Source organism: Talpa europaea, assembly GCF_964194135.1.
Source record: "Talpa europaea genome assembly, chromosome: 8".
NCBI lineage: Eukaryota > Metazoa > Chordata > Mammalia > Eulipotyphla > Talpidae > Talpa > Talpa europaea.
In genome coordinates, this window is record NC_140075.1 from 57,719,104 (window position 1) to 57,735,714 (window position 16,611).

A 16,611-nucleotide genomic window follows, 5' to 3' on the forward strand; every position below is an offset into this window, starting at 1 on the left:
CATGAACTTGGAGTGTATTTTTATTGTTTCTATGTAACTTCTGTATTTGGAGTGGTACACGAAGTTAAAGCATAAAATTCAGGAAAAGGGCTGTTTTAATATTTTTAAGGAAAATGCAGAATGGTTTCTTTTATAAACATGTATCAATCAGGGTTCTGCCTGGAGAAGAGGTGGCACACTCACGAGGAGTGAATTTATTGAAGGGACCAGTAAGTCACAGGCAGGGACAGGGGGCAGCAGGCAGGGAAGTTCAGAGGCCAGCAGCAGTTGCAGTCCACTGTTGCCCTTAAGCTTAGAAGGGCAAAAATTCTTTCTGGAGAAGAGAGCTGTTTTCAGAGTTGTGAAGCAATAGGAGGGAACTCCTGAATACAACTCTGTCTGGTGCTAGGAATGTTGCCTTTGCTAGCTTCTAACCCAGTAGGGAGCTGCTCCTTAAGAGAGAAAAACCCTCCTATTTCCGGGCTCCTGCCTGTACCTTTTAATGGCAACAACCCAACAGAAACCAGGGGTAGGGTTGCTAAGTAGATGCAGTTCATTTAACTCAGCCTCTCCAGTTACAGAGCTAGGTAGAGAAGGGGGTCTGATGAGGAGTATGGACATGTCCAGCATCCTGGAGGCTGGTGCGGAGTGCTGTCTGCACACACCCAATGAGCCAGGCACACAGGAATATGTGTGACGAGTTTGCAGGCTCCTTCACAGGACAGATGCCAGCAGAGATGGAAGCAGACCATAGGCCTTTATTCTGAATCTGAGTTTAAGCACTTTAAAGTGCTACCAAATGTAAAAGCTGAGGTTGGGACTGACTGGGGTAAGGCAGCTAGAGATGTATTGATTTAATGAGTTAAGAAACAATCATGTATAGACATAAATTCACAGACAGGGAAACTGCTTGAAAGCTCTGAACTCCTCTGGGAGTTTGAGGCTAGTGGCTGATTGCATAGAGCAGCCAGCGAGGAGATTTAGTAATGTAGAACTTGGTGACAGCAGCTTATTCTCCTAAACTTGACAGAATTCTTGACCCTAGATTACACTCACTGGCCAGTGAGACATAACAAATATATATATATTAGAGTTACCCCTAATAACAAAAACACAAAACTTTGGTTGTAGTGTCCTTAAGATCATAAGATGGAGGAGCTGCCCCTTAAGAGAGAAAGAAATTCATGTCTGTTATCATTCGTCAGATTTGGTCTGCTCAAGACAAGCATGCTTATACTTAATAAATTTTTTTAATAGAAAAGACATGAACAAGCTACCCTGTAACTGCTGCTAGTAATCGCTTTATATCATTTTATATCGGTTATGTGATGATTTTGAGCTTTCTTTTGCCCGAATGAAATAGCTTTCTTTTCATACCGTCACTTGTCCAAGAAAATGGGGGCTCCTTTTGTAAGCCTGATCACTGCCTTTTACTGTTCTCCCTGTCTACTTTGGATTATAGAAATGGTTTCTTTGAAAAACTTCAAAGATTACATTTTTTCTACTCAAAAAAATATTCTGCTAGCTTCTTGTCATGGCATTTCAAATTCATCTATCTCTGTGAACTTGATTTTATATCTTGTTTTAGAAATCTTGAGATATTTATTTAAGGAATCATTTTTAAAATGGCAGTTCCTTAGTGCTTTGGGAGATTTAAAATTCAAAATAAAGCACTTAGTCTCCAGATCTAGAGGTGGGAAAATGGGTTGATAATAGACTCTATACTTTGTATTTGAAGCTTTAAGTCCTGCAGATTTGAGTCTCTTTGTTTAAAAAAATTGTGTCAAGTCTTCACAGGGCTTTCCCCTTCCATCTCCCTGTGACCTGCTTTCCAAGTTTTCCATCAACCATTGAAAAATGTAAGTGAGCTTTTCTTACTTTCTTCCTCTCTGATGCCTGGATATCTCCTATTTCAATGGTAGCTGTTTATAGACTCTTATAGCCTCAAAGTTAACAGCATATAAAGTCTAGCCCTTCATTGCTTCTCAGCACGTTTCTCTTTCACCCGCTCCCTCCCAGAAGATGACCTCCTCCATGAAGAGAGGGAAAGCCAACATCAGATGAAAACTACCTCAGTCTACCACCATCAGATCTAAAGGTCCTTCTACATTGAGACTAATTGTTTTCTCTCCCTTCTATGTATACTTCCTCTTGTCCAACGCCAGTTCCTCATTTATCCTCATCTCACTGTCCCCTCTTTCTAAGACCTCGCACTTGCTGTTATCCCTCTCCCCAGCACAGCTTACCTCTTAGTCTCTATTGACTCCATGCTTCAGCACATAAGTGTGCTCAAACTTCTTACATCTTTAGAAATAGTTATAATTATAACCCTCCCACTACTGCATGTTCCTTGTCCCTAGCTGTTCTAATTCCTTGTCTTTCCCATCCCAACAAAATTTCTTGAATACTGGTCTACACTCAACTTGTTCATACTTTCACTATCTAATCATGCTTCAATCCTTTCTAAATTCTGCCCCTATCACTTTTGCTTTTGCTGAGGTCACCAGTGATTTTCCTATTGCTAAAGCCAAATTCTCAACAGTGCTTGATATCAACTATTCCTTCCTTGTTGAAACATTCTCTTCTCTTATATTCTGTAATTGCATATATGTTCTTTTTTACAGCCCTCCTGTCTGTCCAGCCATCAAATGCAGACATGCTTAAGGGACTTGCCATAGACTTGCACTCTTCTCTATTTCCCCTAAGTGATATCTCCTACTCCCATGGCTTCATTTACTCCCTGCATCCTAGCTACTCCTATCTTTCTGTCTCCCGTGAAGGCCTCTTTCTTTTGAGTCTCAGTCTTGCATACCCAGTTGTCTCTTCAGCATTTCCTCTAGACTAGGCTCAGAAGCACATGCATGTCCAAACCAGAATTAGTCAGCTTATCTGTCAAACATGTTTCAACCCCATTGTTGGTAAATGACTTAAAACAGAACCTTTGGCATCAGCATTTACCTTACTTTACTCCCACCCTACCCCACATTTATCCACCAAGCTGTGTCATTTCTGCCTCCTAAATAACTGTCAGAGTTGCCTCTTCCTCCATTCCTACTATACTAAGCCCCCATCAGTCCTGCCTGAAATCATGTGATATCCCAGTTGGTCTCCTTTTCTGAATCCCACCCCTGAAATCCATTCTTCACACTACAGTTGGTATAAATTTTTATCTCAAAATTGATCTCCTTACCTCCTTAAAACCATTTAATGGTTTCTTACTACTCAGAGAGGGAACTTCAGACTCTCAGCAGAGCACTTTCTGTCTGATGGCAGACTCTCTTTCCAGCATCATTCTCCCCATGGTTCACTCTGTTCCCACCACTCAGAACTCCCTGCAGTCCTTCCAGCGTATCAGACTATTGCTCTATACTGCAGGGATTTCACATAAGCTGATTCCACCACCTAGAAGGCACCTTCTGCCCTGCATCCATTTGTTTAAATATCACTTTTTCCTGTCTACTTTATATTCACCTGTTAAGAACCTACTATAATGCTTGGTGTTTTATTAAGCTCAAGGATTTTAAAATAATAGCTTGATATCTGTCTGCGTGTGTGACCAGAAATACTGAGGACATAGCATTCCAGCACAAGATTTGACATAGAGTAGTATAGGTACCTAATAACTGCTTACTGAGTAGGGAAGGGAGAAACTAAGGCACGGAGAACTGGATGCTGCTATTCCCATTCCTGACTTGCCCACTTGGTAGTTCTAGTTGGGGTTCTTCTTTCATAAGCCACCACCTTTACCTTTACTCTGTTGCTATATTTCTAATTAATGTTGTCTATTCTCTATTGATTGGAAGTTTGTGGGGAAACTTTTTGGTTTAGAGCTCATTTGATTTTAAAATGCTGTCTAATCTGTAGATACTCAAAAAAATAGTCACAGGAAAGAATTCAAATATGCCCTTGTATGTATCTCCAAATACGTGTGGACAAAGCAGAAATACATTTGCTGTTTCCAGAAGTAAATTTCTTGCCTGTTTTCCTCTCTTGTTTGTTTTTAAGTTTCTGACTTTGCTTGAAGCAGCCTTCAAAAGGATAAGCCTTTTATAACTCTGAAGAGTTACTTTTTTAAAATTCTCTTAATTTTGTGCTTAGGAAACGAGCTGCTTGCAAATCTGTGAATGGCTCCCACAAGTACAAAGGGAACTCGAAAGATGTCAAACCCCCAGACCTTTGGATCCATCATGAGAGACTGGAGCTGAAACCCATCGATAAATCTCCAGACCCAAACCCCATCATGACTGATACTCCAATTCCTCGTAACTCTCAAGATATCACACCAGTTGACAATTCCATGGACAGCAATATACATCAAAGACGGAATTCATACAGAGGTGCAGGTTTTTCCCAAATGTTAGAGAGATTATTTTCACTTAAATCATTTTGCATTTCCTAAGGTTGTCTAAATATCGTGGTTCCTATATGAGGTTGGGTTTAAAGAAATGTATGTTATGGAATTTGGTCAACATCTGGTGAAGAATAGCTAACCCTTTATGGGGGAATGGTTCTGTACCCAGAAGAGACAACATTTTAGCTGTTTTAGGCTTCACATCATGCTTCACCAACTTGATCCTCAGCATTTGAGAGAAACTTGCCCATGTCTTCACATTTCATTTTAGCCCTGCAGTTGGAATCCAGCTGTCATTGCAGTGTTCAGAATGTTCTTGGTGCAGATGCTCTTACAGACACCCCATGAAGCATGGTAGGCAGCATTGTGTCAACTGTACTGACTCTTTAACAGGCGTTCCAGTAATGAGTAATGATCTTTTTCCTCTACTTCACTTCCTGAAGAAGCGCCTTATCCTCATTGTGTTTGTGAATCCTCAGTCCCCCGTTATAGATAGGTCACTGCTGAGGCTGCTCAGTCACTGAGGGCACATGCTTGTGCGTAACTTCCATATTTGATGTCTAGGGCATGAATCAGAGGACAGCATGTCTACGCTGGCTGGAAGACGGGGGATGAGACCAAAAATGATGATGCCCTTTGACTCCCAGCCACCCCAGCGTAAGTTAAAAGCTTTTTCCCCCAGTGCTGCCAATCTATCCATTCATGTTGGGAAACAGTTGTGAATGATCCTTTTGACTTCACTTGATCTTAACACAGTAGGTTATGTCCCAAAGCTTTGGCACCTTGAAGGGAAAGAAATATCAAGCAATTGCCATGTTTTACAATTAATATTATTCTTGAGACCAGCTTGCTTATGTTTAGCATAAATAAACTAAAAAGCCAATTTCCCTGGTCTCCCAGGAATAGGGAGTGTACCCAGTCTCCCTAAAAGTGCATGACATCTCTATGGGATTGATGGAGAGCATTCCTCCAGGCTGTGGCTGAGGAGCTGGGTGTCACAGTGCCTCTTAGGCTTCCTGTCACCTGTGGGATCTTTGTGTTGGGGAGCACCTGTGGGATTTTTTTTTTCTATTGTAGAAGAAGTTTTAGATTTACAGCATGGAGTTTTAAAAGCAGTGTTTCTCCTACCTTATTTGACCTATGCTTTGCTGTGATAAGAATAACCTAGCATCCTTTAATAATATTTGAAATTCAAAATAAGGTAAATGTCATGTATGAAAACCAAAAAGCAGTGGGATGAACCAATTCTTTTTTCAAACTACTGCATCTTTTCCCTTGTCCTGTTTTCAAGCTATAGAAGCTTATCAGACTAGCTGGCACAGTGGCATGAGAGTGGTCCCCTCTACCATCCTAGAGTGATAAGAAGCAACCTGCCTACCCGTATCAAGTTTTAAAACTATTTGATAATTGGAGTACTTGCTCTAAGTAGAACAGTGGGCCAGTAAGCCTCAATACTCTCAGATAACTAGATTCAAATATTGAAAGCATCAAATCCTAAAAGATCTCTTTTCAATTTGACCTAAATGAGCTTTTGAATTTTTCATTCATTTCTTAAAATACTTCTCATTTCCGAACTCCCAGCCATCTTTCTGTCAACAAGTGACAGAGATTTAAATAATCACAGATTTGCTACTTGCAAAGAGCTGCTCCATGGCACTCTGTACTGGGAAGACAGTAGAGCTCCAAGCACATAGATGTCTGCACACACACACTGTCTCACTGCTCTCACATGTAGATAATAGATTCTAAAAGTCAGCTTTGAAAGACGTGGATATATTCCACAGTAGGTCATTTCTGCACAAAGTAGTTTTTGCTTAGAGTCTATAATGAAAAGAAGCCTATTCTTGAAAGCATACAAGGAAAAGCTGTAGTTTTCCACTTATAAGAGGTACCCTGGACAGGGCCTCCAAATTTGAAATTATAGATGTTCAAAAAGAATAAAGTAATCCATTCCAGTTGCTTTGATTTATAAGAGAATGGTAACTGAACTGCTTGTTTGTTTTTTTAAGACTTTAGCTCTTACCTGAACCAGCCTATATTTCAAACATAAAATTTGACTTTTGAATATGTTAAGAAAAAAGTAAGATATCATCTTTTTCTGTTTTATTTTTGTAGTGGTAGGGAAGGAATATGCATGAGAATATAATACTTAATTCATGTTACAACAGTTAGGTGCATGAGTGGAATCTTTTAATTCAATAACCTGCAAACAGGTACCCAGATATACTTGTGATCTTCAGGTTTTGAGATACCCCTTTCCCTACATGACTACCATCCTCTTCACAAGCTAGAATTCCCTAGAGTTTGTATCCACTTTTACCTATCCCAACCTTGAATGCCTGAGCACTGTTAGGAAAGAGGGAGGTTTGATCCAGTTCTTACAGAGAACTGGATTCAGCTAAAAGCTAACGATTTCTGAGTGTATTCTAGCTAGGCAGGCACTTTCACATTGTTATTTTTTATTTACTTAATTTGGAAAGACTGGAAATTACTTGTTTTTTTTTCCTTTGTGAGGGTCCTCTATGCCTAGAATGCTTTCAGGTTGCACTTCCGGGGTGAAAATCAAGTTTGTTCTCTCTAACCTTAATTCTGGAAAACATCGATCCCAAGGGATCTGCCTCTGAAAACTCCTGCACCCCATCTTCCTAAAGGAGATGCTAACTCCCAAACTGACCTGAGAACCCTCCTCAGGCAGCTTTGCTAGGCTGTGTTTTGCTCCAAAAAACCACCTGAGTCTTTTGGTCCCGGAGAGTAGGGAACTTCTAGGTCTTGAGGAGGGAGCAATAACTCCAGGGTTCCTAGTTGTCTACCACCTGCTTGCTTGCTTGCTAGTGACTAAAACCAAAATTAGTGGAAGATGAAGGCATCTGTTTTCTTGGTTGGGATTTTTTCTTCACCAAAGTAATATTGTGTGACTCCATACAAGCCCAGAGACATTTTAGTAGAATACTTCACGGGCCAATTAAATTTCATCACGGAGTTCGTGAAGTCCTTGCTTAGAGAAGATTGTCGGTGTTCCTACTCAGCCCTGCCTATTGGCTTGTTTGGAGGCTTAGAGTTGGTTATCTTAATCTTAAGTACTCTGTTTCTACAGCTATGTTAAGGGTGTACAAAGTTTACACCCAAACTGTTTAATTTTGTTAGTGTCAGTCTCAGGAATCAATAATGAAGCCTCATTAAAGAAGTGCTTTGTCTTTACAAAAAGTTGTATATGAAATATCTGTGTGGAAAAATTGCATTCAGTAGCTAAATGCAGTAAATTGAGTTCTTTAACCCATGTGGGAAGAAAAGAGGCAATTAGGAAAGTTTTATATTTTAAAATGTGAATGGATATGACTGAGCCCTGAAACTGGCAGCAGTAAGAGATGGTGTCATGGACTGTGTTTCTTGCTTTTAGTATTAGACTGGACCATAGGCGTTCAAACCATTTAAGTTCTATAAGATATGGAAGCAACTAAACAGCTGCTTATTCATTTAGCATGAATCCTTTTGTTTGCCTCATTCAAAAAGTAAGAAAATGCAAAGTGAAAATTAGGAATACACTGGAAGAAGTGTTTTCTTTCCCTTTTTTTTTAAGATTTATTTATTTATTCATTCATTTATTTATTTATTTATGCAAGCACTGGGTACAGTCAGAAGCGCATGAGGGTGAGAGAATTCACCAGAGCCAGAGCAGGGAGCAGAGCAGGCAGAATGATAAAGTACACTGCTGAGGGGAGCAGAGGGTGGCAGGAGAGGTCTGCGCGCCATGTGGAACTCTTGCCGGGTGACCGGGGATCAAACCGGCTCTGCAGAGGCTGCAGGCAGTGTCGCAACCCAACGTTCAACCACTGCACCACCAGGGAGGCCCAAGAAGTGTTTTCTATTTTTTAGCCAGAGAAAAAAAGTATGGGTTTGGGTTTATATTTGTGACATATTCAAATAGATCGTTTGAATCACTCATGTAATCCATGTTTATTGTAGAAGACTTAGAAAACGAGTATAGGGAAAAAAAAAGTATTATACCAGCTAATACCATTGTTTTCTTTTCCTTTTTTTTTTTTTTTGTGGTAGGGAATATGCATGCATATATAATATTTAATTTGTGTTTGTGTGTTTCAACAAATTGAACTGATGTTGAAATTTTTTTTTAAATCCTGGCCACTCTTCCCTACAGGATAATCACTGTAAGACTTTTAGTATGTATTCCATATTTTTTTACTATATAGATTTTTAGAGAGAGAAAAACATGCGATAGAAGTATGTTAATTATTGATAACAAATGTGAAATCCGTAGCTAATTGTCCAAATCCAGCCAGCTGCCGCCAAAAGCCGAGGGAGTGGTGGTTCTGTGTGGGTGGGGGTGGGTGACCAGCGGTGACGTGTGTGTCTGTGCAAGCATGTTAAGCATTTCTCTGTCTTGTGTTCATTCACAGCTGTGATTAGTGCCCATCCCATCCATTCCCTCGATAACCCTCACCATCATTTCCACTCCAGCAGCCTCGCTTCTCCAGCTCGCAGTCATCTCTACCACCCGGGCAGCCCATGGCCCGTTGGCACATCCATGTCCCTTTCAGACAGGGCCAATTCCACAGGTGAGAGATGAGGACCAGCCCAGGTGGAAAGCACTCCACAGAGTTGGCCAGCTGAAATGGGAACAACTTGCCCTGCTTAGAAGGATTTGGAATTTTTCTCAGTGTCACATATTTATCATAACTTTTCTTTTATTGACTCAAATTTCTTTCTATAAAACTCACTCCATTTTCTCCCTAAGTTTTAAATGCTTATTGTGAGGTATAATTTTAGTGCCTATGTGCCTATAAACACAATAGCTATAATCACTTAACCATGTCTTGTTCCATCAACTTATATCTTAATTCAGTCTTATTTTCAGTTTGTTTATTTTTATAATCTTCCAATTTGAAAGGCAAAGTCATTCTGGGTGATTTTCAGACTCTAAAGGTCCCTTTGCCTGATAATCGTCCTAAAGTGGGGAGGGGTGTAGGGCAACCATAAAGTCCTTCTTACCTTAGGTCTTACTCACATATTTGTGCACATATATATCTGGGGGTATATATATCTGGGGCAACTGGGCCGGCAGCCTCAATGAGTCTGTGCACATTATAAAGCTCGGGTTACCTAGTAGATTACTGAAATTAGAAAGGGCTGCACAGGCATAGAGCGTCCACACACAAACCGGATAGATTAACCTAACAGTCTGCAGTGTGCTTAAAGAATATGTTGCCAGATAAACATGTCCCAATTCAGAAATCTTACGAAACAGTGTTAACGAAACGGTTTTAAGGAGAAATAGAGAAGGAGAGGCAATAGTAAATGGAACAAATATTATTGTTCCTCCTTAACTGAAAGTTAATGTCTATACTTTCAGTTTTAAGGTGCAAATCTGGTAACTTCTTATAAATACAGCATACTCTTTTTCCATCATTTGAAACTCATCGATTAGTAGTTACAGTGTTATTAGTAGAACTGAGTTTGGGTGGTTCTGGGAAGAATTTCAAGTGAATTTCATTTTAAAATTTCATGCCAAAGGTTTGGCTTGCCAAGAACATCCCCCTCTCCTTTAAGTTGTGATCAATTATAAATACACCCAAAACATCAGATGTAGATCAAAGCTTTAAGGCCCTAAAAATTCCCAAAGTTATCTAATTCCAAAACTTGGACCTGGCTTGGAGAAAACTGCTGGGACTCATGTCTAAAATTAGCCTTCCTACTATTTCCCTCCAGGTGTGGAATCCTGCCTTTAGGGAAGCATGGTCTACACAAAAGACAGCTGTTCTAGACCATAGACATAGTCTCAAGCAGAATAGACCCAGAAACAACCTCCAAACCTGCTTGTAGAAAGCAGGTTTTGTGTCCTCTGTTCCCCATTTTAAGGGCAGAGGACTCTCACTCACGAGGATGGGGCCCTGCCTGAGTCTATGGCATGTTCTAACCAATCAGATTAGTTCTTCTTCCTGGACTCGGAGTGGGTAAAGTTAGAAGGAAACAAGGCAGCTCCCACCCAGCCCTCATCCTAATGGCCTAGTGTTAGTAACAGTTCCCTTCTATAGGGACCTAGGCAGAAAGTGGAGAGATGAAGTAATGATTTTCAGTACTAAAGGGTTCTTCACTTTGATGATTGGATAAAAGAAGATAAAGCTAGTAACAGGCTCAGTATAGATGGATTTGAAATGTAGAGCAAGTATCTGGATGTAATCAGACTTCTTTTACCATTGTATTTCCAAGCTCTGTGTATCCAGAGTTCAGTGTTACCACAAACCTTGAACCTGTGGTTGGAAATGATTAGAACCTGGCCTCAGAGTCCTTGCTCTAAAGACCATTTGCTGGGCCTTTTTCTTGGGCCTTTACACTGTCGCCACCATATAACACAGGAAGAGCACTATCTACCTGTCCAGGACCTTGGCCACTGTAAACTTGTGTGTCTTAAACAACTCTGAAAGATAAGTCAGTTAGAAAGTAGGCCCATCACCAAAGTAGAAGCTTTAGCATAGTAGAAACTATAGCATAGTTTTCTTCATCAGCCAATGTTGTTGCACCACTTCAGGGCACACCCTTCACAGAAAATACACAGAGAAGTGTACATATTGCCCTCTGGAGTTGGGCAAAATGGCCCTGAACTATGGCAGCAGGCCAGGGCTGTGACTCACATAGGCAATCCTATTTTCCTTTTTCACATTTCCCACCATCTCTTTGCTTCTCAGAAAGTCATACACCAAATTAAGGCAGCGCAGGGGGCCCTGTGTGCCAGAGCCAACATGACATATCTGCCAGTGCAGTGACAGGGTCTGGGTGTGAACCCGAGCTCTCTAAGCAATTTCCACCTAGACCAGAATCACAGAGGGGATCAGCCACTCCCAACTATGCAGTGGCTGCCTTGAGCAAGTGTAAGAAGTGAGATCCTCAGCCCATCTCTTCAGATGGTGAGAAGTGAGTTAGATCTGTAGGGTTATCATAGCCATACTTTCAACAGTTGAGTCCCTCATCCTTGGCACCCAAGAACTTTAAGCTAAGGAGACAGCACTCCTGACTGACCTGACCTGGCTCCTGAGAGCCCAGGGGAACAGATTAGTTGCTCACTTAGCAGCAAAGACAGGGAAGTGGGTGGGATTTCTGCAGGGTGCTCGGGCTTTACTACTAAGGATTTATTTTCCTTCTTAAGGTTGAAAGCTTTAGGATTCAGAGGCAGCTCTCCTTCAGGTTTCCTGGTGCAGTCTATTGTCCAGAGCTAGTGCTCCAGGCTCTGCTTCAGGGATGGGGAAGGTGGCCTGCATCAGCTCACACTGTTTGAAAGGCCTCCCTGGGTGGGCCTTATCCCTGCAGGGTCAGGGATGGGTGATATTGGGCATGGACAAGCATAGTGTGAGGTGCTTCAGAGCACAGTTGTGGGAGTGAGGGGGAAGAGATTCAGTTTCCTGCCCCCATCACTTCTCCCTGTGTCCTTGGGCATGGCATAACCTCCTGGTGCCTTCTGCATTAGTATGAGAAATGAATGAGCTGAATGAGTACATTAAATGTAGTGACTCACTCAGAGTAAGCACTTTGTCAGTTACAAAGAACTTTGTCAGTTATTCAAGCACTGTGTTCAGCACTTTTCATACATCTTCTCATTTAAACCTCAGTGAATTATGTATTATTCTCCATGTGAAGAAACTGAGACTCAGAGAGCTACAGTGATTGCCAGGCTCACCCAGCTAGCACGCCAAAATTAGAGTCTGCTGTCCACTACACTGCTCTTCCAGACCATCTCTGCCCCTACTAATCTCCTCTTTCTTTCTCTGGACCAAAACACCCTTCATATGGTGTGATTTTTAAAACGATTTGCAGTTCTCTGGACTGCTTGGTTATCCAGGTCATACTTGAGCTTTGTGGCTGGGCGTGAGGCCATGCACAATCCCTGGAGGGCATGCTGGGCCTGTGGCATTGCCCCCTTTGCAGTGCCCACCAGGCCCACAGACACAGCTAGTGCTTGTCATGGACCTAGCCAGCCTTGGTGACTAGATACATTGTCTTTGAAAGGCCTATCTCTAAGACTACCAATCAGTGAGTGAGATTTTTAATTTACTTTTGTACTTACTTACATTTCAATTTCGGGAACCTTTATGTGTGCTCCATAGTAAGTACTGAGGAAAATACAATCATATCCACCTAGCTGTGTAGGTGAAAAAGTTCCAGCAGTAGGTTGACAAAATTGTTTAAGACTTTCAGAGGATTAGTCCATCCTTAACCTTGGCAATGGAACTAACTGTGTTTCCTTGGACTAATACTGATCCCCACTGCTTATTGTGCTAACTTAGAAGTAGCCCCAGAACCCTGGGATATGCTTACATTAATGACAAAAGAAATGCTAACATTTAGACTCTCCCACTGTAGAATCTGTTCGAAATACCCCCAGCACTGACACCATGCCGGCCTCCTCGTCTCAGACGTGCTGTACTGATCACCAAGATCCTGAAGGTGCTACCAGCTCTTCTTACTTGGCCAGCTCCCAAGAGGAAGATTCAGGCCAGAGTCTTCCTACAGCACACGTTCGCCCTTCCCACCCATTGAAAAGCTTTGCCGTGCCAGCCATCCCACCCCCCGGACCTCCCACCTATGATCCTGCATTGCCAAGCACACCTTTACTATCCCAGCAAGGTGAGTGAGGACAGCGACACCTCCTGCTTTGGCAGAAGTCACAAAAAATGGCAGAGCAAATGATCCTCTCTGCTCACCCCAGAAATTTAGAGTAGTGTTATTGTCCCACTCAGGGAGTGTTGAGAAGCCTCCTTTGGGGATTCATTTGAGCCATAGAATAATGTTGGGGAGCAAGGACTTGTCTTTCGAATAATGTTTTGGGTAATTTACCCAGCATGCTAGGTGGTAAAATCCAGCAGTATGACTGGGCGTGAGCAACAGCCTCCTATAATTACTTCATTCCATAAGATCCCTGCAGGTTGGAGAAGGGTTAAGGAGGCCAAGACCTGAGGGAGCCTTAGGATGGGGAAATGAAGCCTAGTGAAGGGATGTTGACTCCCTGAGTCCACACAGCTCCACAAAAGTCCCTTGACCTCAAAGGCAAGCATTCTTCCCCTACGCTTCCACACTGGTGTCTATTAGGATGGCTGGTTTCAGGATAAGGCCGTGGTCCTTCAAACTTTTTGGTTTCAGGACCCCCTTACACTCTTAAAAGCTCATGAGACCACGGAAGAGCTTTTCTTCACATGAGCTATATCTGTCAGTGTTTACTATATTAGAAATTAAAGCCAGGAAATTTTTTGATTATTAATTTTTCTAAAAATAAAGCAGTTATCCAGTACTTCGCATGAATCTCAACTGAAGAAATAAAAGGGAATCAAAATGGATAGTAAAGTAGTAGTATTGCAGGATGTGCTGTAGTATTTACATGTGACTGGGAAACCAAACCTCCTCTTTACAGATTAAAAACATCACTTTGGAAAGAAAAAAAATAAAGCTGTTATCATGTTAGGATAAATAACAGTTTGTAATGTGGAGTCAAACCATATCCATGAGCTGTTTGTACCCTCTCCCATGGAATTCCATCTGTTTTTTATTTTGAGTGCATGATATGGAACATCACACTTTGGTCACATGGAAAGTGACCTGAGTTACACAGATCCTGTAATTCTTGATACATTCATTATACAATATCTACAGATGCATTCAGCCATAACACCAAAGCCTGTAAGTGTGTGTCGGGACGGTCTCAAGCTCATGTGACAGATACAGGTTTTTCTAATTTCACTTGAAACTTGATTTTACCATTGGCCAAAAAAATGTCGTCCATTATTTTCCTTGAAGGGACAGACTTTACTCCCTTTCTAGAAAATGTCCACCAAATGCTCAGGCCCGAACAACTAGCTTGTCAGTCAGTCTGTCTCTGAAATAACATTGATGTTCCATGATAAAAGCAACACAGCTCACAACTCAGACGATCACAGATGCCTTTTTTGAGATGGCATCAGACTTTATGCATGCTTTCCATTTTGTCACATAGAATATTTAAAACATGTAATCAAGGTCAAGATTTAATATAATTTTTACTACTTCATTAAGGATCTTAAGTTAAATTTGCTTTTTTAAAAAAAATTTTTTTTTTAAAAGCTGCAGGCTTACATCAGTGAATGACAGCAGTTGGGTGCCTCTACCTTAATTTGTGCTGAGGCTTCAGCAGTTTTACCCAGTTACTTTTGTATAAAGGAAAAAAAATGTCTTATTAAAAAAGGAATTTCTCACAGATGTTCTGCAAGGGGTCTGTCCACAACCACCACACTTTGAGAATCCTAAAGTAGGACGTTAGCTTTCTAAAACCAAATGGGATGTTGTCTCTGTCTCTGGGATTCCTTGCTTTCTCCCTCTTCCCGTCCCATTAGAAGATCATCTCTGCACTGGGTCTGTGTGTGTCCCTCACCCTGAAGCAACATTTGGACCTTAGATGCCTGAAGTCTAGAGGAAGCAAACTTCCCACACCCCTAATGGTGCCTTTCCCCTCAGCTCTCAACCATCACATTCACTCGGTGAAGACGGCCTCCATTGGGACTTTAGGAAGGAGCCGGCCTCCTATGCCAGTGGTGGTTCCCAGTGCCCCTGAAGTGCAGGAGACCACACGGATGCTGGAAGACTCCGAGAGTGTAAGTTCACAGGCCCATCAGCCCCGCCAGATGTCTAGTGTGTCCCAAGACAGGAGTGTGCTGGTCGGGCCTGTACTCTTTGCTGGCCCAGGCTCTGCCACCAGCAGTGTGGAGCAGTCACTTACTCAGTACCCGTGTACTGAGCATCTCCTCTGAGCCAGGGATGGTGCCGCGGGCTTAGCCTGCTATCTCACCACCCTGGTGAATCTCAGATCAGCGTGTCCAACCAGGCCAGCTAGTGAATTTTTTCTCTCCCATCCACCCACCTGCCTTCCTTTCAGTTCTGTGCTATGCATCTGATCCTCTTTTCTTGGATTGAATCATCCACCTGTTCTCTCAGCGCCATTCCACTTCCTGGCCTTTTCTGAGTGGGATGCTGGAGAGGAAGGTACTTGAATAGTTACTCTCAAGACAAAAATCCACAGGGTCTCTCCTGATCATTCACTCTCAGATTCTAATAAAGATATTCTGCATCTATATTTCCAGGTACGGGACTCACTTTGGGCCCAGAGAGACAGGTGACACACCAACTGTGTTGACTATCAATGTGCCCTCCAAGGTGTGGGCAGTGAGGCTTCTGACCTACGAGGTTATTATTAGGACCTGGGGACCATGTGTTGGGAGAAAGGTGTTTTGCTGATGAGTAACTGCCAGCCTGGTACCCTAGTCACCGGGGCACGTCTAGCAGTCTCTGCCTTCTGGACCCGGCAGGCTTTTGGTGTCCCAGGCTTTCAGGGCTGTTCTACCACTGGCCTCTCGATGCCTGAGCGCTCTCCCTGGGTTCTCCTTCCGTCAGCTCCTCAGGTCGGCTCAGTAACAGTGTTCTCTTTTCCCTAGAGCTATGAACCAGATGAGCTGACCAAAGAGATGGCCCACCTGGAAGGACTAATGAAGGACCTAAACGCCATCACAACAGCATGACGCCCTTCACCAGAACATGACTCCAGACCTGAGTCTCAAAGTCTTGGGTCTTCGCCTTGAAAGCAAGGACTTGTACAGAGTGCGAGAGGACAGCGTGAGAACACAGAGTGAGCAAGCCGGCCAGCCAGTGTCTCTGCATGGGGCCCGCTCCAGGCCTGGCCACCTGCCTTCTCCTGGTTGGCCTGGAAGAAGCCTGTGCCGAGGCAGCTTCCCTTTGCCTGCTGATACCCTGCAGGACTGGGCACCATGGGCCAAGAGTTTGTGTCCAGGGAAGAGACAAGAAGGGCAACCTACATTTCACTTTGTGGTCAGGCTGCGTCTTCGTGCTACGACTGCATCGCCTTTATGGAGTGTAGACATTGGCATTTATGTACAATTTTATTTGTGTCCTATTTTATTTTACCTTCAAAAGAAAAACCATCAAAACCCAAGGAAATCCATGGTGTTCTCTACAGTGGTTGACATTTGACCGGTTGGTTGAATTGCATATGGAAGGTCACTGACAGTGTGGGTTTTTCCAGGGGGGTTGGCTTGGTTTTGTTTTTGTTTTTTAGTTCCGAGTCATTGCATCCTCTACCAGCTGTTAATCCATCACTTTGAGGGGGGGAGGAAATGTTGCATTGCTGTTTGTAAACTTTTTTATTATTTTTTTATTATAATTATTAAAGGCCTGACTTTCTCCTCTCATCACTGTGAGATTACAGATCTATTTGAATGAAATGTAACATTGAA

At 42.4% G+C, this 16,611-nt stretch overlaps 1 protein-coding gene across 1 annotated transcript in view; it reads left to right on the plus strand.

Annotated features, from left to right (window-relative positions):
• The window catches only part of NEO1 (neogenin 1), a gene marked incomplete at both ends in the record, with an annotated part of 179,080 nt that extends 163,201 nt beyond the window's left edge, over positions 1 to 15,879 (plus strand). The window contains 7 exons of the mRNA XM_084240180.1: positions 3,844 to 3,943; positions 4,078 to 4,316; positions 4,895 to 4,987; positions 8,746 to 8,904; positions 12,701 to 12,964; positions 14,822 to 14,958; positions 15,796 to 15,879. Of these exons, the coding sequence (XP_084096306.1) occupies positions 3,844 to 3,943; positions 4,078 to 4,316; positions 4,895 to 4,987; positions 8,746 to 8,904; positions 12,701 to 12,964; positions 14,822 to 14,958; positions 15,796 to 15,879 (1,076 nt within the window). The remainder of the gene's footprint in view (positions 1 to 3,843; positions 3,944 to 4,077; positions 4,317 to 4,894; positions 4,988 to 8,745; positions 8,905 to 12,700; positions 12,965 to 14,821; positions 14,959 to 15,795) is intronic.
• Positions 15,880 to 16,611: the final 732 nt, after the last annotated feature.